The sequence below is a fragment of the Macrotis lagotis genome, chromosome 4, assembly GCF_037893015.1.
Source record: "Macrotis lagotis isolate mMagLag1 chromosome 4, bilby.v1.9.chrom.fasta, whole genome shotgun sequence".
Taxonomy (NCBI): Eukaryota; Metazoa; Chordata; class Mammalia; order Peramelemorphia; family Peramelidae; genus Macrotis; species Macrotis lagotis.
Window position 1 is genome coordinate 151808751 of NC_133661.1, and position 25894 is coordinate 151834644.

General features: G+C 37.8%; 1 protein-coding gene across 1 annotated transcript; it reads right to left on the reverse strand.

The window, feature by feature from the left end:
- Positions 1-57: 57 nt before the first annotated feature.
- CIAO2A (cytosolic iron-sulfur assembly component 2A) lies at positions 58-23601 on the reverse strand. The gene is made up of 5 exons (XM_074234367.1): positions 23140-23601; positions 11155-11319; positions 3127-3176; positions 1986-2031; positions 58-557 (listed from the first exon to the last, which is right to left on the reverse strand). The coding sequence occupies exons 1-5, from the start codon at positions 23261-23263 to the stop codon at positions 460-462; spliced, it is 483 nt and encodes a 160-aa protein (XP_074090468.1). The 5' UTR covers positions 23264-23601; the 3' UTR covers positions 58-459.
- Positions 23602-25894: the final 2293 nt, after the last annotated feature.

The following is a 25894-nucleotide window of genomic DNA, read 5'->3' on the forward strand; positions in this document are numbered from 1 at the left end:
TTAAAAATATCTTCTAAGTGTTAACACTGACACTATTATTGAAAAATACAATAAACGTTGAAATAATAGGGCAATTTTATTATAAGAATCATCTGCATTTTATTTCTATTTTTACAGAGTAATGATTGAAGTCTGATTTGTCTGTGTACAGTAGGGATAGTTGATCTGTCAAAGAATAGTGTGGTGTCAGAGGGGGCATCTGAAAAATAGTCATGTGTCTTAGTCACAGTAACTAGAAAATATTCTTCTGTCTGATCACCAAATGTGATAAAAACCTGAGAATGTTACATACATTAACATAATAAGTGTTACCTTATAAGTCTTGTTTGGGAAATGGTCTTTTAAAAAAGTGCTTGGAAGTACAAATTGTCCAAGTAATAAACAAAAGGGTGTTCTATTTAACAAAGAGTTAAACAAATGTATCAAATGATTACAATCCGGTGACTTTCAGAAAAGCTGCTAATCAGGCTCAATGACACACTGTTCCACAATTTCCCGTAAGTTGGGGTTCTCCATTGCAGCTGCTACTCTCTCCTTGTCATTGATTTGCTTATTTACTGAAAAATACAAAGAAGCAAATTAACAGATAATAGCATCAACATTTGAGGCAATCCACACTGTTTACACCCAGGGAATCAGATAATTTACTGGACATTGATAACTTAAACCCTGACTTCAGCTTTTAATCCATATCAGTCAGTTGCTAACCACAGCCTTCCTGGTGGGACAGTCAAAGTGGAACTATTGATGGATCGATAATGCACAAGGATTTATTAAGCACTGTATATCAGACTAATTCCTGTGGCTATTCCAACAGGCCCATGATTTTACTGGCTTGGGAATTTATTTAGTCATTTTCCTTTCATGGATTCGGTTTCATGGATTTGTGATGAAAGTGAACTTTTTAGAAAACAAAATGTAACTCATCCAGCTGGGTGAGGATAGCACCTACTCCAGACCCCAAGGGCAAGACTAAGAACAATGGAAAGCAGACCCAGGTTCAAGTCCTGGCTCCAACACTTAGCGGCTATATGAACCACTGAAAATTGCTTAACCTTTTGAAACCAAGTTCCCCTTCCATAAAATAGATATTTCCTTATTTATTTAATAAGGCTATTAATAGTAAAAAAAAATTGATTTGTAAACCTTAAAACAGCATTAACACAGGTTATCATTCTTACTACCCTAAATATTGTATTCTGGGCTGGAGTCATATAAATTACTGAGTCACAGTATTTATATCACTGTTATAAAATATGTCAATTATTAAAAAAAAATCTTAAAAACCTGCCTGAATAAACCCAAGGACACCTGAGTTCTAACAAGGACTCCTTGTTTCTCTAATAAAGAGGAAGGAACCCCCTCATCCTGGTATGGGGCCTCACAGTTTACAAAGTCCTTTCAGATATGTTATTATTAAATTTAAGTCTCAGAACAATCCTGTGAGAAAATTGAAATTCAAGAAATACTAAGTGATTTTCCCAGGGACTCCCAGAGCATTTATTAACCCCAGGACCTTGGATCCCAAGTTCAGCTCTTTCCCCATTAATGTCACATGGCTCCTATTAATCATAGATCCACCCAAAATTCAAATCAATCTAGGACCAGGCTTGATCAGTCTCTAAGTTCAAGAAATAAAATCCCAACTTCAAAATGTCTTAAGTTTCTCCACCAGTGAAAGAGTAACTAATACATACCTCTTTATCTTTTTTTTAAATTTTAATTATTTAAGGCAATGGGGTTAAGTGACTTGCCCAAGGTCACAGTTTGGTAATTGTTAAGTGTCTGAGGTCAAATTTGAGCTCAGATCCTCCTGATTCCAGGGTCAGTGCTCTATCCACTTCACCACCTAGCTGCCCCAACATGCCTCTTTATTTCATTCACATATAATTACTGAGTAAATATTTGCTAGTTAATTGGATGATTCAATATTGACAACAAAAGAGTAAAATGTCCATTTTGATAATGTTTCAGAAACCACTTACTATCTTCTTCTGTGGAATGGGTCCCTTCAGAAATGTAGATTTCCAACTAGAGAATTAAAAAAAATTAAACACAAACATTAAAGCAGTTAGAGACAACATGATTAGACAGGGCAAGTAATGGAGCAACCATCTGGAGATTTGAATTTCATTTTTGCCAATAAAAAATCATGCAGTTTTGGGTTAACTCAAACCCTCAGTACTACAAATCTTTTCTGGAAATTATTGGTTACACTGTATACCCTAACAGCAACATGGGGGCTATGATCAACCTTGATGGACTCTCTCATTCCACCAGTGCAACAATCAGGGACAATTTGGAGCTGTCTGCAATGGAGAATACCATCTGTATCCAGAGAAACAACTGTGGAGTTTGAACAAAGACCAAGGACTATTACCTTAAATTTAAGGAAAAAAACTGATATCTTATTGTCTGATCTTGCTATCTCTTATACTTTATGTTTCTTCCTTAAGGATATGATTTCTCTCTCATTACATTCAATTTGGATCAATGTATACCATGGAAACGATGTAAAGACTGACAAATTGCCTTCTGTGGGAGGTGGGGGGAGGGAAGTAAGATTGGGGGGAAATTGCAAAATTCAAAATAAATAAAATCTATAAAAAATTATTGATTAAAAAAATCAGCTTTCACATAAGTCATCAAGAAGGATTCACTAAAATAATACAAATTTTTTGACAAATAACAAGACTGCTATGATAAACAAAAGGAATTTCTAATATGCAGAAAACCTGAGAAACTATTATTTACTTTTTTGTGAACACTGACAGTGACTATATATACACACAAGCTTTTTGCCCAAAAGAAAAAAAAAAAACAGTACCAAAGAATATTGTGCTGGAAAGGATCACAGGGATTGACTCTGGTTCAAATCCCTCATCTTCCAGGGGCTACAAACAGATAAATGCCTTTCCTGATCTAACACTTGTCTTCTCTCACTTTAAGCAAGGTGTATCAGAGAGCACTGTCATTGCACTAAATGCCTGAGAAAAGTTCCAACTCCCCAGGTTCACAGGCCTTCACATAACTGGGCAACATGAGCTATCAGTTATAGACAAGTAAACAAGACCTGGCAACCTAAATACCATTTAGAATGGCGGGTCAAAAAATATTCTTCCTCACCTTATGTTTGAAAGGTAAACACCTCTGGAGTTTTACTCGTAAGCAAAGCCCTGCAAAAAAAAGAAAAAGGATATGTGTAAATGAGGTTGACAACCTCTGAAAGAAGCAGCCAGTGGTCACTCTAGAACAGCAGTCATCCTCACATGTCCCACTATCTTTATGTGACAGTGGCTGTCCCCTGGAGGCCTGAATGGGTAGGGGGTATGACTAATCCCAAACTGCGTGATTAACTAAAGAGTGCATAAAAGTTAGACAAACAGTTTTCACATGCTACAGAAAATCACAAGAAATCTGTTAAATCTGGGGTTCTCTACAGCTACAGAAGGCAAACTCCAATTTAATGATTTTTCTACTGGATTTTCTTAGGGCAAATGTTTAAAAATAAAAGAGTATTCAACATTTATCTAATACATCTGGCCTTACATTTTCTAAACACCTAAGATCACTCAATCAAACAACTTTTACTAAACTACTCAAAGCATGAACAGAGATTTTCAGGTTGCAAAAATTTAAAGTAGGTGGCAATGACATGTATACAGACTGGGTGAAAAAGCCATACAAATTAGGTATCTAAATGCCACAGTAGACAGACTACTGAACTTCTAGTCAGGAATATTGGAGTTCAAATCCGACCTCAGACACTAGTGCTGTGACTAAGCAAGTCTCTTACACTCTGTCAACCTCAGTTTGCTCGTATGTAAAATAGGGTAATAATAGCTCCTATCTCCAAGGGTTGTTGTGAAGATCAAATGAGATAATGAGTTATATAAATGAGAACTTATATTAATAAAGCTGATTTACAAAGGAGAAGTGATGTCAAAGGTTTCATGAAGGGACTTGAACTAGAAAAGGAACTGGAGAACATTTGTCCTGCGAATTAGAGATGGGCAGCCCACAGTAAAATCAAAGAGTAAAGGAGCCAGGAAAAAACCTCTAGTGTGCTTTATGGAGAATGAGAAGATACAAAAAAATGGTAATCTATCTCACTGAACAGTCCCCACATGGAAATCATGGATCCAGCAAAGAATACATCAGTGATATAAACCTGTTCCACTTTCCCTACCTTGTTTCTCAGAAAAATTCATACATTCTTGAATTTAATGGATAGTAGTATTGAGGTATTGTTAACTTGCTAAGAAAACTTTCAGGATTCAAACAAATAAGAAAAGACCACCACAAATCCACATCAATCGAATTCTAGACCTGCTATGTTAAGAGCATCATGAACTCAATATGTGTTGGATCTAAGTACCAGTAATTATGCTACCAGAATCATTTAAAAAGAAATGAGAAAATAAGGGTGGAAGCACAGACCAACTCAGCAGGAATATATTACTTTAAAGGTGATGTTCATTAGTCTTGAAGAATGTTTATAAAAGTTGTTATCTTATGTACCCTTTTCCAAATTAGTTATCCTCAGATGACTTATTCTAATCATTTATAAATAGACCTGATTTCAATCCTAGTATTTTGTGTTCAGAATGAGATGAAGTCCTCTCAATCCAAAATGAATCAATCTACCTTTGCTTGGAATTATAGTGAATGCCTCCTTGGATACTCCCTCTCTAGAATCATATACTAGAAGGACTACAAGTGGGCATTAATGACTACTTCCAAGCACAGAGTTCATCCAGTGCATTAGTCATTTTAAGAAATTAGTCTCAGCATCAAGTTTCAATAATGATTGTATTGCCCCACACTGCCCCACACTTAGACCACTGAAATATGTTCAAGAACTTTAAGAAAATAGTCAGTGATTAAAGGTGTGTTAAAAGTGCCAACAAAAGTAACTGTACTGCTCTTTGCCCAAGAAGTCTAAGAATCCAAAATATCATCTCCTTCCAAATGGTTGATTAACACGGGACTTTATCCAAGCTGTAGTTTAAGTGGCCTAGAAAAAGATTTCTGATGGCTCTCTATTCCCTTTTCTCCTTTCCCTTCCTCAGTCTCACTTCTCTTGTCTGCTACATATTTCTGAATAAATGATGATAAGAAAGAAGAGTAAAAGAAACTACAACAGTAGGGGGAACAAGAATAAAATATTAACTGGGAAAGTGCTTGTATAAACTGTGTGGTCATACCAAAATCAGAGCCCAAAAGTACTTGCGGTCCACTCACCTATCTCAAAAACTGCAAAGTGGCCTACAGAGGTACACTGGAGATCACTTATTTGGATCAATTTCTTTTTGACACAGTGTATGTGATAACCCAGGTTTCAATAGGCAATAGTTTTTCCAAATTGAAGTCTGACAACAGAGGCTACTCCAAACATAACATTTAGTGCTGAAAGGGCCTTTGGAGATCATTTGATTTAACTCCATTTTATAGATGGGAAAGCTGAGACCCAAAACAAAGGAACATTTAGAGTTAGAAGGAACTTTTGAGGTCATTCAGTTCAATTCCCATTTCAAATTAACAGAAAGTGAAGGCCAGAGTATAGAAGAGAGTGGCATAAGGTTACAGAACTGGCATTAGAACTGAGGCCTTCAGTCTCTAAACCCATTATTATATCATGCTCCCTGCCACATCTAATCTGTCTCTTACTTAATATACAGGATTAAGAATTTATTTATTAGACACTCCTCCTTAATGTCCCCACCCCTTCCCACTACCCATATTTCCTATAACGGTCTTAGCTATTCCACCAATATGCTATGTATTTTTTTCATCTCATGGCCTAGCTTTCTTCTTTTTTCTTTTTTCCTAGCTTTCTTCTTAAATATTTAAGTGATTATACAATTAACATCAGAGACACTATTAGATAACAAGGAAAACATTAGTAAGCAGCTGGCTAATACAAAGTTCAAAACTTCTCTTTCCTTCTTTGCTTCTCATTCGAAGACTGTTTTTAATGAAACTAAAAGTGATGGACTCAGGTTGCTGAAAGAGAAACACTTTTGAACACAGCCAATATGAGAATTTTTTTTGCTAAACCATGCATATTTTTACCAAAGACTTTGTCTTGCTTTTTCTCACAGTTAGGGGAAAGGAGGGGCAGTGAGGAGAGAGGGGAATTAAGGATAGGTTTGTCAAAATTGGAAAGAAAAAGAAAAAAGAGGGTTAAAGAAACGCTTTTTTTTAATGCTAAGAAGAGAACAGAAGGAAAGCCCAAAGGAATTACAGATAAGCAGAATATTTTAAATCACACAGAATTTACTATATAATTTTTAAAAAACAAGTTGTACATAATAAAGATGAGAGATTTCATGTATAACCTTCACTTTCAGCTTTTATTATATATATATATATATATATGTAACCACTTAGTTTAGTTTCTATTAAGTTTAAAATGAAAAGAACTTCATTTAAGAAAATTATAGAACGTTCTATATTATAAGCAATGGTGCTTTAGAGAACTTTCGGTTTTGAACAGTTAATTATAAAACCAGTGTAATTAAATCTGTTTAGTTTTCTGTTCAAGTTCTATTTGAAGTGTTTAATAGTAATTTAAGCAATAACTTTCTTTAAAGTTTCAGTGGCAGTTTATAAACAGCACTGGTGCTAAAGGGCTATCACTAAGGGATACCAGCAGATCAGGGTTGATAAGTAAACATCTACATTGTATGTTGAGTTAAAATATAATTAAAATGGATAGATAAGCCAAGAATCTGACATTTAGGACTAGGAGTACAAGCTCTGGCAAGTCCCACCAAGCCCAAAAGGCCCAGGAGAGGGCCTGGAGATGCCCTATAGTCTACTGCCCAATGACTAATCTTGCTAAAGGAGGAAGGGGGTCATTATGAGAAAGGGAAGGCACCAGGTGACGGTGTTTTGTTTTGTTTTTTTTCTGTCACAGAAACCTCCCAAGAAATCCAACAAGATGAGGAGAGACTGTAATGGAAATTATATACTCTTGAAGTTAGAAGAGCATCTCAAAAGGGTTAGAGAGAAAAAAACAAAACTCTAGAAGCAACTCCTATCCTTGATTTAAAAAAAAAAAGGTTCCTAGCATTTCAGGGAGAGAGAAAAAGAAAACAAGAAAGATATAAGCAAAGACATAAGTAAAATAAGAAATGTTTTTGTTATGAAGGAAATACCTTAGAAAGAAGCAAACCTTGGAAGGGATTAGTTCCTTCTTTCCCTTGCAAGCTATGCCTCAGTTTCTTTCTGCTGTTAAGATCAAATTAGTTTTTATTGTTTTGAAAGGAAAGAAATTTATTCCTGCTATCTTTAGTTTATCACCTCTATTTTTCAATATACTTTTCCCATCTCTTCCCTTATAATAAAGACAAAAAAGAGGGGGAAAAAAATAGCTCAGTTGATTCTGCTTACTTTATATCAGTCCAAAGAAGTCTTCCCATGATTTTCTATATTCTCCCTATTCACCATTTTTTAGAGACCTGTAACATATTACATTCACTTTCTGAAATCAATGGTTGTCAACATCCTTTCTGGCTGCCGTATCACACACTGTGGTTCAGGCTGAGCTTGAAATCCACTAACCTTTCCCAACTCAGATCCTTGACAGAAAAACTGCCAACCACATCCTCTATTTATGAAGTTTAACTTGGAACCCAAGTATAAGACTTAACATTTCTCTCTATTAAATTTCATAGGATTAATTTCAATCTAGATTTCAGATTAGATTTTTGAATTTGTCAAGATTTTTTAAGATACTGCTTTTGTCATTCTGAGTGTTGGTCACCCTCCCAGCTTCATATATTATCTGCACATCTGATGAGCATGCCCTCTATACCTTTACTCAAGACTCTGATGAAAAGTATTAAACTTGGCACAGAGCCAAGCATGACTATCTGGAAGATTCTACCCAAAAGATTCCTACCAGGCTGACAATGAACCACTGAGAACTACTCTGAATTTAGTCCTTCAACCCATTCAGAATCCATTTAATTGTATGAGCACCTATGCATCTTTCCATCTTTTCTACGAGAGCTCTATTATAAGAAATTTTACAAATTATTTCTCTGCATTACCCTCACCTACAGTTCAGTAACATTATCAAAAAAGGAAATATCAGTCTTAAATGATCTATTCTTGATGATGTCTTTATACTTGCTCATAGTTTCTTCTTTTTGATATTCACTAATCATTCCTTTAATGATTCATGCTACAATTTCCCTAGGAATTGAATTCCAGCTGATTTATATCCTGAGAATTCAATTCTCTTTCCTTTTTTTTTTTAAATCAACCCATTAAATGCTATACAGCTCCAGAGAGGGAACTAATGAACTCCTGAGAGCAGAGTAAGAGATTTTTTTAACTGTATTTTTCTTAGGATTTCTCTGTAAGTTTCTTTGCAATAAAGCTAAAATAGAAATATGTTATGCATGACTTCACATTATAATACATATTGCTTTACCTTCCTCAAGGGATAAGGAGGTAGAAAATATGGAATTAAAAAAATTTTTAAATGAATGTTTAATTTTTTACACAGTAATTGGAAAATATTTAACAAAATAAAATATATTCAAAAAAAGAAACTCAAGTAATTTACTCTTCTCCAATCTCATGATATTTCTCCCACTTTCCATGATGTTCTAAAAATCACCATCAGTGATCCAACTGTTATATCCACTGATTCATTCTCGAACAGGTAACTTGAATTCATTAAAGGCATTTAGATGTTCTATTGCTGTTTCCTTAATTATTTTAGGTACTAAGTATTTTTGTCCTATTATTTGTTCTATCTTTGTTATGTTATTTCTAGTCAAAGGTCACTCTTTTTGGCAGATCAACAGAATGGAAATAAGAAATGACGAGCTTCATCATTATCCCATCCATCCTCCAAGCACAAGTTCTATTTCTGCTCAGATTCTCCTCTTTCTCTCCAAATCATTTTTTAAAAAACTAAAAATTTTTTTGCTGTCCCTTATCTTTCCACTGCAATCTTTTAATTCATTCCGTGCCTTAAGCATTCCTAGAAAATACTCCTAAGAATATTTTTGCAGGACTGCCACACACTTACTTATATTCATCATGTTAACTGCCCTTGCAGTCATCTTTTGTACAACTTAAAGATAAAATTTAATTACATATCTATCAACAGTTTTTAAAAATTGTTTTTCTGGGGCAGCAGGTGGCATAGTGGATAAAGCACCAGCCTTGGAGTCAGGAGTACCTGGGTTCAAATCCGGTCTCAGACACTTAATAATTACCTAGCTGTGTGGCCTTGGGGGCAAGAATTTGAAATCAAGTAAATGTCCTTCAATTGGGGAATGGCTTAGCAAACTGTGGTATATGTGTGTCATGGAACACTATTGTTCTATTAGAAACCAGGAGAGACAGGATTTCAGGGAATCCTGGAGGGAGTTGCATGAGTTGATGCTGAGTGAGATAAGCAGAACCAGAAAAACACTGTACACCCTAACAGCAACATAGGGGTGATGTTCAACCCTGAAGGACTCACTCATTCCATCAGTGCAACAATTGGGAACAATTTGGGCTGTCTGCAAAGGAGAGTGCCATCTGTATCCAGAGAAAGAGCTGTGGAGTTTGAACAAAGTTCATGGACTATTCCCCTTAATTTAGAAAAAAAAAAAACACAGATATCTTATTGTCAGATCTTGTTTTTTCTTAAACTTTTTTGTCTCTTCCTTAAGGATATGATTTCTCTCTCATCACACTAAATTTGGATCAATGTACAACATGGAAACAAAACCAAGACTGACAGATTGCTTTCCGTGGGGGGGTGGGGGGAGGGAAGTAAAATTGGAGGGAAAATTGTAAAAGTCAAATAATATCTTTAATAAAAATAAATTTAAAAAATGAATGTTGAAAATTATCTTTACATGTAATTGGGGAAAAAAAAGTTTTTCCATCTCTTCTTCCTCTTTCCATCTTAACTTCCTCTACAGAATTTATAGGATCCTGCCTATTCTTTTGATGTACTTTTTAAAATCTACTTTCTCAAAACCTATAGTCATGGGATCACTAATTTGGAATCTGAAAGGATGTCAGAAATCTAGCCCAACCAGTTAATAAACAGCACAGAAATGATCTCAAATTCAGGTTTTGTGACCTGGAATCTAGTGCTCAACACTACACCAAGGTCTCTCAATACTGTGATGATTCCTTAAGTCAAAATATCCTTAGGATAAGTAATGAACAAGTACCAATTAATAGAGGATTTTGATTCAAAGTAAAATTGATGATTAAAAAGAACCTGATTCCAAAGGAGTCCAAAACTGCTTTTATTAAGTTGGAAACGAATACAAGAGAAAAATAACTAGGAATGACAACTAAATAGAGAATGGAGAAAAATTCTTAATTGAGTCTTGAAGTGTGGTTGCTTTAAAAGTTTGTTTGGAAAACATGTACTATAATATTTATTTATGTTTAGCTGTATGAATCAAGAGATTTATTTCTAATACAAAACAGAAATCCAAAATTATAAACTTGTGGCAGCTCAAACAGTCATCACCTGAATTTTGGGAAAAGTATTACAGTTTGGATCATATCACTTGGGAACCAGTTAGCAGGATACCTAAAATATAGGGATACTTTTTTTGAAAAATAAATGAACTTCTTCTGGAAGCTAAATGTGCATAATTAAAATTATGAATAACTATATCATAATGAACAACAAAAAAGATGACAAATTGAACATTACTGAACATACAATCTTCATAGAATGTACAGCTTGGAAGAGATGTTATATTTTTTATAAAACAAAACATAATCCCATTAATGACTAATCTTAAACAACAAAATTGGAATTGGAAAACATAGCACAATAACATGGTTTGCCTACTCATTTCTGTCTACAAATGGTCTATGAAATGCAACTTTTCACTGAGAATATTCTATATATAAACCTCAGTGAGAAATGACAACAGGACAGTGGTAGCAACAACAGTAGTGGGTTCTAAGAAGAGGAAAAGACCCTTTTGTCTCCATTCCAATAAGTATAGAAGGCTTATTGCCATTTCCCTGAGCCCAAGGGCAGGGGGAGCATGGACAAGGCTGTTTTGGTACTTTAAAGAACTAAGAAGGGCCACTTAACTCCATTTGCCTTGTAAATACCAAAAAAAAAAAAAAAAAGAACTAAGGAGGAGACTGTGAGCTTACCAATAAGAGTGGCCAGAGAACAATGAGGTACTGTCGGTGTGAACCTGATAATAACCAAAAAATCTTCTTCATGTATCTCCTTAACTTCCACACAACTTTCTGTTACCACTTCCAGTTCTTCTAAAGTATTGGGCTTCTCTGGGTCCCGGATGGTTCGAATTAGATCTGAAATGTATCACAGAAAGTGCATCACATACTGATAAAAATATTATAAACCAAATAACAGTTTAAAGCCCTGAAGTGTCTTCTTTTCTCCTATCTTAAGTAACTAAGGTAATAACTAACCAGATTTCTGGCACATACTTTCATTGCTAATTTCTTTTCAAAAGAATTTTTTTGGCTGGCTTTTTTCAAGTAACATTGTTTTCTTGGATCTTAAATTTCAAAAAGTCTTTCATCTTTGAAGTGGGTTGCCATTTCCTTCTCCAGCTCATTTTACAAAAGAGAAGTTAAAGCAAACGAGGTTAAATGTAGCCCAGGGTGACAATGAGGGCAGAACTGAATTCACAAAGATGAGTCTTCTTGAGTCCAGGTCCAGCGTTCTATCCATTGTACAATCCAGCTGCTCAAGAGGAAATATGCACAGCTAAGGACTACCAGATCGTTCAAATTTAAAGGGAAGATCATTTAGCTGATGAAAAGATTTGATATTCAAGTGCAGAATTCACAGAATCATATATTTAAAGCTGGAAGGGGCTTTTTAAAGGCCATCTTGTTCAATATCTTCAATTTGCAAATGAAGAAATTAAAGCTCAGTTGAAAGTAGCTTGCCCAAACTCATACAAATAATTTCACACATAGAACCTCTAATTCTCAATTCAGTGTTCTTCTACTGAACCAGTGTTTTTAATTACACATAACACTGTTACTAGCTACACAGTCAAGGAATGAAGCTCCCAGTGTGTCAAGGAACTTTGCCCTGAAAACTATTAGTAAAAGGAGTTCTCTTCTTTGTAAAGATGACAAAGGCTTTTGGTTCCAGGAATCATAACCAATGCCAACAAGTAAACTAATCAAAAAATATTTATTAAGCACCAAGTATATGTCATTTATTATATGAGGTGCTAGGGTTACAAGAACCTAGAATGAAATACTCTCCACTTGTAAGTGGAGATAACAAATGCATATAAATATATAGTGAATAAATACCAACATATACAAAGTAGTTAAGTACTAGGTAGCTTGAGAGAGAAGGCATCAACAGCTGGGATGAATCAAGAAAGGTTTTATGCAGAAGAGGATGTTTGAGACACTTCTGAAAAGAGAGACTCCATGAGGCAGAAGTAAGGGGTGACATTATAGACATGGGAGATGGCATGAGGTTATAAAGGTAGATTTGGAATGTGGAACTCAAAATCTTCCAAGTGAATATTGAAAACTAGCTTTACATTGTAAAAAAAAAATTTTTTTTACATCACTTATACAAAAATATTCATAGCAGCCCTGTTTGTGATGGCAAAGAATTGGAAATCAAGTAAATGTCCTTCAGTTGGGGAATGGCTTAGCAAACTGTGGTATATGTATGTATGTCATGGAACACTATTGTTCTATTAGAAACCAGGAGGGATGGGAATTCAGGGAAGCCTGGAGGGATTTGCATGAACTGATGTAGAGTGAGATGAGCAGAACTAGAAAAATACTGTACACCCTAACAGCAACATGGGGGTGCTGATCAACCCTGAAGGACTTGCTCATTCCATCAGTGCAACAATCAGGAGCAATTTGGGGTTTCTGCAATGGAGAATACCATCTGTATCCAGAGGAAATAACTGTGGAGTTTGAACAAAGACCAAGGACTATTACCTTAAATTTAGGGAAAAAAACCTGATATCTTATTGTCTGATCTTGCTATTTCTTATACTTTTATGTTTCTTCCTTAAGGATGTGATTTCTCTCTCATCACACTCAATTTGGATCAATGTATACCATGGAAACAATGTAAAGTCTGACAAATTACCTTCTGTGGGGGGGAGTAAGATTAGGGGAAAAATTGTAAAACTCAAAATAAATAAAATCTTTAATTTAAAAAAATAGAATTGGAAAAATTTTTTAATTTAAAAAAGATAGTTTTTGGGTGAAGTTATATAGGGTTTTAAAGGATAAACAGAAGAATTTATATTTTTATCTTAGAGGCAATAGGTAGATGGCTGTAACAATTTTTTTTCATAGAATTTGGCAAAAAAAAAGAGAGACTGAAAAACAGCTTGAGGAAATGAGCTTGAGGTAGAATCTAGTAAAGGTTTTTTTAAGGATATGGGAGATCTGGCTATGTTTGAAAGCCATAGGAAAAGAACCAGAAGACAGGAAAAGATTAAAGATTTGAAAGAGTGAGGATCATCAAGGATAGTTTCAAATGCTTCTACAAAAAAGGCAACAAGTTTATGAGCTACAACGTGAATTAAAGTTTCTAATGAAGCAAATTCTACCTAATTGAGACTTGGCAGAATATGACTATGAAATAGTCTACCTTATTCAAAAGAACAAAATAAGGGCCACTAGGTGGCATAGTGGATAAAGCACCAGCCTTGGAGTCAGGAGTACCTGGGTTCAAATCCGGTCTCAGACACTTAATAATTACCTAGCTGTGTGGCCTTGGGCAAGCCACTTAACCCCATCTGCCTTGCAAAAAAACCTAAAAGGAAAAAAAAGAACAAAATACATAAAAAGATGGAGGGGGAAAACTGTATACAAAAAAGTATGTTCATGTGAAGAAATCCAGGAAACATGGTGGAAAGAATTTGGGTTAAGAACAATGGAGAAAGGGGCCAGTTAAGTGGTGCTGTAGATAGAACAGTGGTCTTGGAGTCAAGAGGACCTGAGTTCATATACAGCCTCAGACACTTAATAATTACCTAGCTGTGTGGCCTTGGGCAAGTCACTTAACCCTATTGCCTCATAAAAACAAAAACAAAAAAAGATCAATGGAAAAAAGAAGAGAAATATTATCATCATGAAAATATATTGCCAGGACTCAGAGAAGGAAGAGAGAAAGAATTCAGGAAACAGACCATAAATTAAACATGGATAGTAGTGATGAGCGCTTTCATTTATTTAGACACCTGCTGGAGCTCATCTTCATCAAAATAGGATAGGGACTGATTCAGGGAACTCCTTCCGAGCTCCAGTTTCTTTTATCAATTTAAGTATCAATCCCTGTTCTGCAACTAGAAAGTCTTAGAAAACTTAATAAATGTTCTCAACTTGTTCTAATGATAATTTCACACTTCAAAAAGAAGGGGAAGTATTATAAGGAAACTATTTTGGAACACATTCTGAGAAATAAAGAGAACTTGTCACTGAAGTGTAAATAGTAAGCACTTTGAGGGAAAATTACCAATTATGATAGAATTCATTATAAAATGAGAGGAATTGTTATTTGGTTGTTTCAATCATGTCCATGTCTTCATAACCCCATTTGGAGTTTTCCTGAGAAAGATACTGAAATGGTGAGTGATTTACCATTTTCTTCTCCAGCTCATTTTATGGATGAGGAAACTGAGGCATGTGGGGTTAAGTAACTTGCCCAGGATCAAATAGCTAGTAAATGTCTGAGGTCACATTTGAACTCATAAAGATGAGTCTTCCTGACCCCAGGCTCAGCACTCTATCCACTGCACCACTTAGTCATCCAGATGGGAGGAAGGCCAGGTATGTTATCTGATAAATTCATTACAAATTGTCAAAAAAGATTTCAAAAGGGGTGGCTAGGTGGCGCAGTGGATAGAGTACTGGCCCTGGAGTCAGGAGTACCTGAGTTCAAAGCCAGCCTCAGACACTTACTAATTACCTAGCTGTGTGGCCTTGGGCAAGCCACTTAACCCCATTGCCTTGCAAAAAAAAAAAAAAAACTAAAAAAAACTAAAAAACCCTAAAAAAAAAGATTTCAAAAGACTTTGAGGAAAAGACAGCTAAGACAACTAGTCTAAAATTCTATAGAAATCAATCCTTCAAGACTGGAAGCCCAAGAATGAAATGCACAAGATGCAAACAGAAATAATTCAAAAGAGAAAGAAAGGGAGAGGTTCTAAAGAGATCAATATAAATGCACAAGAAATTCAGCAACTGCCTTGGACACCAGCCCAAAGAAAGACAAGCAAAGAATAGAAAAAGCAAGGACAGGTAATGGAGGGTAAGTACAATGGCATGACACAAGAATAGTGTCAAGAGGACTGAAATTCAGAATGATCTGAGGTGGTGAGGAAATAGAAAGGACTTAGCAGAGTTAAGAGAACACCTTTCTCCTTTTAGTAGACCAATGGTAGACTATAATCATGGAATGAAGTATAGCATGGTCAGACAGGGTCAATGTGTTGGTATATTTTCCTTAAATATAAATACTTGTTATGACAGAGATGGTAGAGAGGAGTCATTTAAAAGTGACATTAAAGGAGCAGCTAGGTGGTGAAATGGACAGAGTACCAGCCCTGGAGTCAAGAGGACCTGTGTACAAATCTGACCTCAGACACTTAATAATTGCCTAGCTGTGTGACCTTGGGCAAGTCACTTAAAAACCCAAATGCCCCAAAAAATTAAAATTAAAAAAGTAATATTAAGAGAATCAATAAAGCATTTCTTAAAAGTTAAGTATGACCCCAAAAGTCTTAAAAATAGTATACAAAAAAAGTCAGGGTAAACAAGAGGATAAGTAAGTAGCTACTGAGAAAAGGAGAAGCTCCTAATTGTCAAAGGACTGGAAAAGTCCTATAGACATGAAGTCCCTATTAAAAGTCACTTTTTAAAAAAGAAGAGAATGAAATATGCAAACCATAAGACAGTGAGCATGACTTTGCTTCCTGGCTAGATTAAAAAATGTTATTAATAGAAGGACTGTTTGTGAAGATTTAGAAAAGGAAACTTCAACCAACTTCATTTCCTTTTCTAACAGTTATCAAATTGGTAGAATCAGAGGAATGCCAGTTTTATAAGGACAGACCCAGTATATACTTAGATTTTAGCAAGTATCTAATATTGTCTTTGTGGACAAGATCTCTAGAGAGTTGTGAGTTAGAAGACAGCACAATTAAAGCATTTAAACTGAATTGAAAAAGTAAATCTAAAGAATAATCATTACTGGATTGCTGTCACTTTACATGGATTAGATGACACACTTATTCAATTTTAGTATGAGATGAAAACTGGAAGGTCGAGTTAATATACTAGGTAGGATTCAAATATATCATGACAGGCTAATATCATCCAAAACTCATAACATTAAATTTAACAGAAATAAATGTAAAATCCTATATCTGGGCTAAAAGCAAATGCTGGCTCATAGTTTTGCTCACCCATATCACTCTCTCAGAATAGACACACTGATGTCTCTTCAAATACCCTGGCACCCCAGTTCATCAGCCTTCTAAACTCACAAGACTTCTATTTTTCTCTATACCTCAGCTACATAGAGGCAAGAACACATTCAAAGTCAAACGATTACTTATAACTTATCTATATATATATATATATATGTGTGTGTGTGTGTGTTAAATATATAATACAATATAACTTATTTACTTGTAACTATTCTATCTCTATGATCCATAGCTGTGTCCAATCCTAACTTCTATCCTACAATCTATACTGATTCCTTCCCTAGTCCTACAAATATGCTCATGTCTGTCCCTCATTCTCAAAAAAATCTTCAATTGACCTATCCATCCCTGCTAGCTAACATCTTATACCTCTTTTCCTTTTTGCAGCTAACCCCCTCAAGAAAGTCATCTTCAATAAGTGCCTCTCAATCTTTTTATCATTCAACCAAATTTGCTCTCTCCAAAGTCGGCCATTATCTATTAATGATTAAATCTAAATCTTTTCTCATTCCTCATCCTTCTTAAACTCTCTAGCTTTAGACACTCAATCACCCTCTTTTCCTTGCTACTCATTTCTCTCTAGGTTTTATGACACTGCTCTAACTTTGGTACTCTTACTATCTATCTGACCTTAACATTTCTTCTAAGTGTCTTTTACTGGATCTTCATCTATGTCATGCCAATTCTGGTAGTCCCCCTGTTCCCATGATTTGTCCTGGGCCCTCCCTTTTCTTTACTCCTTCTTTACTTGGTGCTCTCCTTAGCTCACATGAATTTAATTTTGATTACGCTAGTGATTTTCAGCTATTCAGTCCTAATTTCTCTCCTAACCTATAAAATGGCGTCTTTAAATGCCTGAGACACTTAACATCAACCAGGCCCCTTATCTTTCCACTATCACTCTCCATTCTTTCTAACCAACCTTTAACAGATAAGAGTGCCCCCATATCCCTAGAACTCGGGCTTTCAACCTTGTAATCTCAATTCCTTACTCTCTCACCCCCATATCCAATCTGCTGCCAAGATTTGTCATTTCTACCTTTGCTTATCTCTTATATATATGCCCCCCTTTTTCCCTCTAATTCTGTCACCACACTGATCAGGCCTTCATCACCTCCCTCCTAATCTACCAGCCTTTTAGTTGGTCTTCCTGTCCCGGGTCTCTCAATGTTCCATTTTCCACTCAGCTGTCAAACTGATCTTTAAGTACAGGTCTGACCCTATTCAGTAAGCCCTGATTACCTCCAGGATCAAATATAAAAATATGTTTGGCTTGGAAAATCCATTATCACCTGACTCCTTGCTCCCTTTCCAGTGGTCTTATGCCTTACTTCCCTCCACCACTCTAATGCAGCAGCACTGGCCTCCTATTTCTTGCAGAGGACATTTCATTTCCAAACTCCAACCATTTTTCCTGATTGTCCCCCAAGCCTGGAATGCTCTCCCTCCTGGCTTCCCTAGTTTCCATCAAAGTCTCAGTTAAAGTCCCACCTACTGCAAAAAAATAACTTCCCTGAAACCATCCTCAATTTATCCCATCTATTTCATTTGTACATAATTAATAAAAGCTATCATTTCTATAGTGTTTACTATGTTCCAAGCACTCTGCTAAGCACTTTGCAATTATTTTGTTTGATGCTCACAACCCTGGGAGGTAGGCATTATTATTATTATTATTATTATTATTATTATTATTATTATTATTATTGTTATTCCCTTCCTACAGATTGAGAAATTGAAGCAAACTTCAGTTCGTTTAAGCAAGTAAGTGACTTGCCCAGGATCACACAGTTAGTGACTGCTGAGGTCAGGCTTAAACTCCAGGTCCTGTGTTCTATCCACTGTCGTTAAACATAGTTGTTTGTTGTCTCCTTCATTAGACTATGAGCTCCTTTGCAATAGGCAATATTTGGAGGTGGTTTTTATTTGGGGTTCTCTTTGTAGCCCCCCCTCCAACACTAAGCACAGTGCTTATCCTATAATGGGCAATTAATAAATGCCTGTGGACCTACCATCCTTCCTGATTGCTTTTTAAATCTAGTCTTTAGGGGTGGCTAGGTGGCACAGTGGATAGAGCACTGGCCTTGGAGTCAGGAGTACCTGAGTTCAAATCCAGCCTCAGACACTTAATAATTACCTAGCCGTGTGGCCTTGGGCAAGCCACTTACTTAACCCCATTGCCTTGCAAAAAAAAACTAAAATAAATCCATCAATCAATCAATCAATCAATCTAGTCTTTATCCTCACCATGAGCTCTCCACACCTCACTGTTACTTCCCAACACTGCTTTAGCCTCAGTTTCCTCCCATTATAGTTTTGATCCTATGATTGACCAAATCAACCTACATTTAACTGCTAGTGATTCTTGATTTCACTTGATCACAAATTTCACCCAGCCAGTACTCACCTGTTATACCACCCTCCCAGAATTCCATTCCCCTTTTGCTATTCCTTAACACTTGGGGTTATTGGAGAATGTTAAGCAACAATGCTTCTGGGTTTACTACAGTTTTGTTTTGTCTGGTCCTGGGATTTCATTACTATAGGTAACTCCTTATGCATAAAACCCCCTCTGCTGATGCAGATCAACAGTTAACCTTAGAGAGTTGCTTCTCTAAAGGTTGCAAACTCTCAACTGGGTAATCATTGCTGCATTGTTCTTAAATAACTCTCCATCACATTCTACACAAGATCTGTTCTCAATCTTCCTCTGAACCACTGACCATTGCTTCTTCATGTATGTGTTCTCTTTTCCCTTGGTTTCTGTGATACTGCTAGCTCTTGGTTCACCTCATTAACTATTTGAATGCTCCTTTTCAGGTTCTTTTGTCAAGTCTTCATCCATATCCCAATCCCTAATTGGGGGTGTTCCACCAGATTTTATCTTCTGCCCTTTTCTTCTCTCTTTCCATAATCTTCCTTTTGATAATTTCATCAGCTGGCATGGGTTCTTTATCTTCTCCAAGAAGGTGACTTCAAAATTCATGTATCTAGCCCAATTCTCTCTCCCAACTCTGATTTTGCAACCCTCTTCTTACCAAAATGTTTTCAAAGGCATCTCAAATTCATAGTGTCTAAAAGAGGACTCTCATCTTTGCTCAAAACCCTCTCCTCATGCTGAGGGCAGTATCATCCTTCCCCTTATTTAGATTGGAAACAGCCTGACTCTCAACTTCTAGATCAAATCAGTTGCCAAGTTTTGTTTTTACCTCCAGAACTTCTCTAAAATTCATCTTTCTCTTCACTCAGTCACTTCTCTTGATCAGGCCCTTATCATTTCTTCCTTGGATTGTTACAAATGACTCAGAATAGGGTCACCGTCCCTCTCCAAGTCCTCTTCCATACCCTGCCTGTTTTATTAATAAAACAAAGATCTTACCCTGTATTTTCTCAAATTTCTTCAGTGGCTTCCTACTGCTTCTAGGACAAAACCTTCAGCCTGGCATTTCAAACTCCCTACAACAAGACTGCCAACTATCATTCCAAACTTATTTCATATTACTTCCTTTCACAACTGTTTTGTTCCAAACTGACCTCCTCCTCATTCTCTGTACATGTCAGCATTCTGCCTTCTGTCCCCATTTCATAGTTTGTTCTGTAGTTACATTCTAGCTATGTTTGGAACATTTTGCTTCCTCTCTTCCACCTTGAAGAATCCTTTCTTTTCTTCTAAGATGCCAACTCCTACAGAAGGATTTCCTGATTCTACCAGATGTTATTTTTCTCTCCCTTTTGAAATTTTTAATTACTTTTCTGTATATATGTGCTATCTTCTCCAGTAAAATATAAGCTTCTCAAAGGTATGAATTTTCATTTTTATCTTTGTATTTCCAATGCCTTAGCACTGTCTTGCTTATAGCAGATGGTTAATAAGTTTTGTTGAAATGAAAATCAGCTTCACAAGTCAGGGAAAGGTAAAATAATAATTTAAGGCAACTGGTTGTGTGAAAAACATCTAGGGATTTTAATGGGCTACAATTCTAGCCAGTCTTTTAGCAACCCGACCTCCCCCAAAAGCTAATTGCATTAAGAAAACAAAAACATGACAATACTCTTCAAGTATCTAAAGACCTGTCACTCCGTAGAGGGAAGAGATTTGTTCATTTGCCCCCACTGAACAGAAATAGGAGCAATGAATGGAGAATTAGGTCCCAAACAGTCCTTATAGCAAGAGGATGGGGGGGGGGGGAGTAGAGAAAGGAAAATCTTATTATTAAAAATAAGATAAATTTTTTTATCTGCTAGAATATATTTTAATCTCAGTTTCAATATTATCTAGCTGTTTAACCTTGGGCAAGCCACTTATCCTCAATATTAATTTTCCCAGTAGGGATCCTATTCATCATTTTACCAAACAATATGTATTGGGAGCCTGTGTCCAGGAGTTTTGTGCTGTGGGGGATACAATCAAGAATTAGATTCCTGCTCTTGTGGAATTTACCATATAGTTTGGAAAATAAGACAAATACATCAAAAATTAAGGCTATATATACATATATATATAATATATATAATATATATATATTATATATACACACACCCCAATGGTTCTGATAAATATTAGAAGACTGCCCTTCTCCCCTCCTCCAGTCCCATGTCCTCTCTAGCTTAAAATTTATGATCCTAGAGTTACCTTTTATTATATTTTCCCCAGATAAAGCACTTGTCTTTCTGCCCTGGTTTCTTCTGCCTAGTGATTGGCCATAGGAATAATTTTCTTACACCACTTTGTTAAGATCACTTCTCAAGGACAATCATCTATGGCAAAAGTTCAAATAAGTCCTACTCTCAAGTAAAGTTCTCTCCTGCCCTTAACCTCCAGCAATGCTTTCCAGTTCCTGTAAATTCATAATTCTTTGCTGAGATAAAAGAATATTATTTTCACTGAAGATGAAACAAACTTCTGGACTCACCTAAAGGCTACACTACATTAACTCTCATCTAGAGCACTAAATCAGAGCTAGAAGGTCCCATTCAAGCAAATATAGTCCATGCTTCTTACTTTCCAGATGACGAAACCAAGGTCCAGATAATTAAGTGACTTAATAGTCCAAGGTCACTCATAATATGAAATAGAACCAAGACTCTTTCTATTGCACAACACTACTTCCTCATGTTTCCAGTATCTTCTTTTTCTTACTTGTTAAAATAAGCTTTCTAAAGCACTGGTATTAGGCTAAATCTTTGGCTTAGAGCTGGAATGCAGATCTTATTTAGTTCAGGCCCTTCATTTTGCAGAAGAAACAGAGGCCCAAAGAGGTGAAGAACAGAGGATTTAACCTGGGTTGTGACTCCAAATCTACTGCTCTTTCTCTTGCCTACAGCACCCCAAACTGACTAGGTCACTCCTGTACTAAAAAGCTTCAATGACTATTGTTCCCTATATAAAATACCATTTAAGCCTGGCCACCTTTTTAGATTCATGCTTTTATTCCCTCCACGTTTCTGACAAAACAACCTACTTTTAGCAGAACCAGAAAAACACTGTATACCGTAACAGCAACATGGGGCTGATGATCAACCTTTGATGGACTTGCTCATTCCATCAGTGCAACAATCAGGGACAATTTTGGGCTGTCTGCAATGAAGAATACATCTGTATCCAGAGAAAGAACTGTAGAGTTTAAACAAAGACCAAAGACTATTACCTTTAATTTAGGGGGGGGAAAAAAACAGATATCTTGTCTGATCTTGTTATCTCTTATACTTTACATTTCTTCCTTAAGGATATGATTTCTCTCTCATAACACTCAATTTGGATCAATGTACAGCATGATCTTCGGGGGGGGGGAGAAGTAAGATTGGGGGAAAAATTGTAAAACTCAAATAAAAACTTTAATAAAAAAGAAAAATAAATCTTTAATAAAAGGGGAAAAAACAGCCTACTTTTTGGTCCTAGTATTTGGCAATCCATCTCATGTCTCCGTCCTTTTTCCAGACGCTGGAGTTACATCCCTGGGATGGAATTTTCATCTCCACCTTTCAAAAACGTTAAGTTCCTCCAAGATCCATCTCAAGGTGTCGCTTCTCCATCCCCCCAGCTGCTTGTCACCTGCTCACAGAGTTCCAGGCTGTAGTATTCCCCCCGGACAATCCAGCTGACTGAGTAGACAGTGTGTCTTTTCTGACTTTATATCCCCAATCTCCAATAAGAATATGTCACATACCCCCCATGCAATAAATTCCAGGGGCGGCTAATCATCATCGACTCCCTTAGATCAAAAATGAAATCCTGTGGCATTGAGGAGCTCAGGCCTGGCCCCTCACTGCCCTGCAGGCTTGGTGCATTCGGGGCGGCCCACCTCCAACACTCCACCTGCAGACTCGGCCATTGCACTGGTCCTGCCAACTCTCTGCCTCCTCGGGGTCTCCCTCCAGCCCCGGCTAAGACCCTACCTTCCAAAAGAAGCCTTTGCTGACACCCCACCGCAGGCGCCTTCCCTCGGGCCGTGAATGTGCTTGCAGCACCCCGCGGGCTTCCGCTTTCGCGGCCTCCGGGTAACCAGCGGGTTACGGCCTGGCGGGGCTGGCACGCCGCGTCCAGTGTGGCAGGAAGCCCCGGGCCCGGCCCCTCCACCCGCGCGCCCCGGCCCCGGCCCGAGGCCCGCCCGGTGCGGGCCGGAGGAGGAGGAGGAGGAGGAGGAGGAGGAGGAGGAGGAGGAGGAGGAAGAGTTACCGTAAACCTCGAGCGCTTTCTCTTCCATGATCCGGGGCCGCCGGGCAGCTCCCCGCTCAGAGCGGCCCGAGAGCCGCACGACTCTGCCCAGCGCCCAGGAGAGCAGCCCGGACACCTGCTCCATCCTCCCGCTCCGCCATCCCTGGCGCCGGTGCCCCCGAGCCGCGCCTGCCCACCAGCCCAGGAGACAGAGCTCGGGGTCCCGCTTCCCAAGGCGCCGGGGCCGGGGAGCCTAAGGGAGGGTCGCGGGGAGGGGAGAATGGAGGCTCTGGCGCGCTAAGGACATAGGGAGCGCTCGCGCAGGGGACTACACATCCCAGAGTGCTTCACTTCCTTCGAGCGGGGAGGATAGGATAGTGGGGGCAGTGCGCGGCGTGCGCGGAGGCGGCGGCTGGCGCGGTGTGTTCTGGGCTTTGTAGTTTCCAGCCTCAACGAATCCTAGCCTTTCTCAAAGGCAAAGACCACCATTCCCAGCGCCTAAGCACCGTGACCAAAGACCGACTGTGGCTAAAAGAGACCGTACTTCACGGATCCTGGGGAATCTCACTCCCGAGGCAACAATGGGAGACAAAGCATCCGTTGTGGAAGTTTGAGGGGGATTCTAGGCCCCCTTCTCTGAGGGCATTTCCGGGAAACCTTTGTATCACTTCCGGGCGGGGCCGGAAGTGGGTTTCCGTTGCTATGCTTCGGAAGTCTGTTGGGAGGCGAGCTAGCCCAAGGGACCGGGGATTCGAGAGCATCGCGTTATCTTTGTCTTCCTCCCCTTGTCCCAGGATCTTCTCTGCCCCACTCTGCCCTCGCTGCTTCCTTAAGCGTTCGTCTGGGCTGTTCAAATAAATAAAATTCCCTGTCTTGCATTTTCATTGACTTTTCCTCACGCCTGAAATTCTCCTCCTCCTTATCTCTAGCTCACTCTCAAACCCAATTTTGTGGCTGTGACCACTTTGGCGATTGTTATGACGCTTTAGATGGTTGCGCAGCTGGGAACATGTGCGAGATTTAAAAACTTCAAGTATTTCTCAAGCGCCTACCATGTGGTAGATGCTAGAAAGACAAAGACCTCAAGAAGGTGACATATTCCTGGATTTTCTCATTTTCTCATAACTGCCCGCTACTTTTTCTTATTTGGATTGCATGGCAAACCGGAGCAGTGTGTTAAATTCTACTGGATTTCCTATCATGGGACTACAATCTTGTCTCTTCGTTTTGCTCGTTTTGATCACAAGCAGATTATGCAAAGAGGATACTGGAGTATCTCTAACATGGTGAACTCAAGGAATAGACTGCAATAAAATTTTTTAGGATTAATTTTCCTCTGATTCGTGGTGCTCAAATTACACCTTTTTATTCAAGTTGAGGTCTCAAACTTTTTCTAACACTTCAATAATTTACATCCATTCACCCAACAGGAACTTACATATGTTAAGTTTAAGATGCTGTGTTAGTTTGTTTTCCAATGACAGACGATAGTAGTTTCTACAATCATTTTTTACAAGGTTTTGAGTTTCACAATTTTTTTCTCCCTCCCTCCCTTCCCTTCCCCAGCCCCAACAGAAGATAATCTGATATAGTCTTTACAATTGCATCTATGATATGCATAGATCAAAATTGGATGTGTGGTGAGAGAAGAAATAGATCTAAAAGGAAGAAAGAAAGCATTAGAGATAGCAGGATTACATAATACATAAGACAACTTTTAAAAATTGAAGATAATAAGTTTTAGACTTGCTTTAAACTCCAGTTTCTTCTCTGGATACAGATGGTATTCTCCATCACAGATCCCCTAAAATTGTCCCTGATTATCACACTGATGGGGTGAGCGAGTCCATTAAGGTTGATCATCACCCCATGTTGTTAGCATGTTCAATCTTCTTCTGGATCTGCTCCTCTCGCTCAAGTTCTAATTGCATTTTTTCAAAAAGGGCATTTAAAGATAAATGTGATGTTTCATCTGGAGCTATTCCAAGATGACACTTTTGAGCAGAGATGAGATGATTATTAATGATTTCATAGAGAACATTTAAGTACATATTAAAAGACTAGTATATGCTGAGGAGCAGTATGTTTTTGTTTTTGTTTTTTTTCTTGTGGAATAGTTGTTAAAGGACTGCCCTTGAAGCCAGAAGGCTCTAAAAAATATAAGTCTTCATGGAACTTGGATAAAGGTCTTTAGCAGTTTTGGTTCCCTTTTTCTCTTCCCCTACTTTTCCCTTGTAGCAATTTTAGTGACTTTATGCTTACTGAGATACTTCTGCTTCCAGCTACAGAGATGTTTTTGCCTCTTGCCCAGGAAGCTCTGCCCTTCTCTTCAGTCTTAATGGTGTCAACCTCCCTATTGAGCCTCTGAGTTAAATCCCATCTTTTGTGAGAAGTTTTTTCCAACGCCTCTTAATCCTAGTTCCTTCCTTCTCTTATTCCCTACCCACCCTGTATATAATTTATTTGTCCATTTCTGTTTGCATGCTCTCCCCTCCATTTGACTGTGAGCTTCTTGAGAGCAGGGTCTGCTTTTGCCTCTGTGGCAAAGTGAACAGAGCCTTAGGCTTGGAATCAGGAGGACTCGTCTTCACCAGTGCCGCTGGGGCCTGGAACACTAGCTGTGTGACCCTGGGCATGTCAGTGAGCCCTGCTTGCCTCAGTTTGTCATCGTAAAATAAGCTGAAGAAGAAAATGGCAAACCACTCTAATGCCTTTGCCAAGATGGTCCCGAGTGGGGTCCGGAAGAGCGGGCTATGACCCAGTGCCTTGTACACAG

What these genes read in the sequence shown, in the direction of transcription:
- CIAO2A (XM_074234367.1), bottom strand. Translation starts at nt 23,263, where the DNA reads ATGGAGCAGGTGTCCGGGCTGCTCTCCTGGGCGCTGGGCAGAGTCGTG. An exon ending in GTTTACCTTTCAAACATAAG is followed by an intron (nt 2,032 to 3,126) that starts GTGAGGAAGAAT and finishes TTAATTCTCTAG; the next exon opens with TTGGAAATCTACATTTCTGA. An exon ending in CCATTCCACAGAAGAAGATA is followed by an intron (nt 558 to 1,985) that starts GTAAGTGGTTTC and finishes TGTATTTTTCAG; the next exon opens with TAAATAAGCAAATCAATGAC.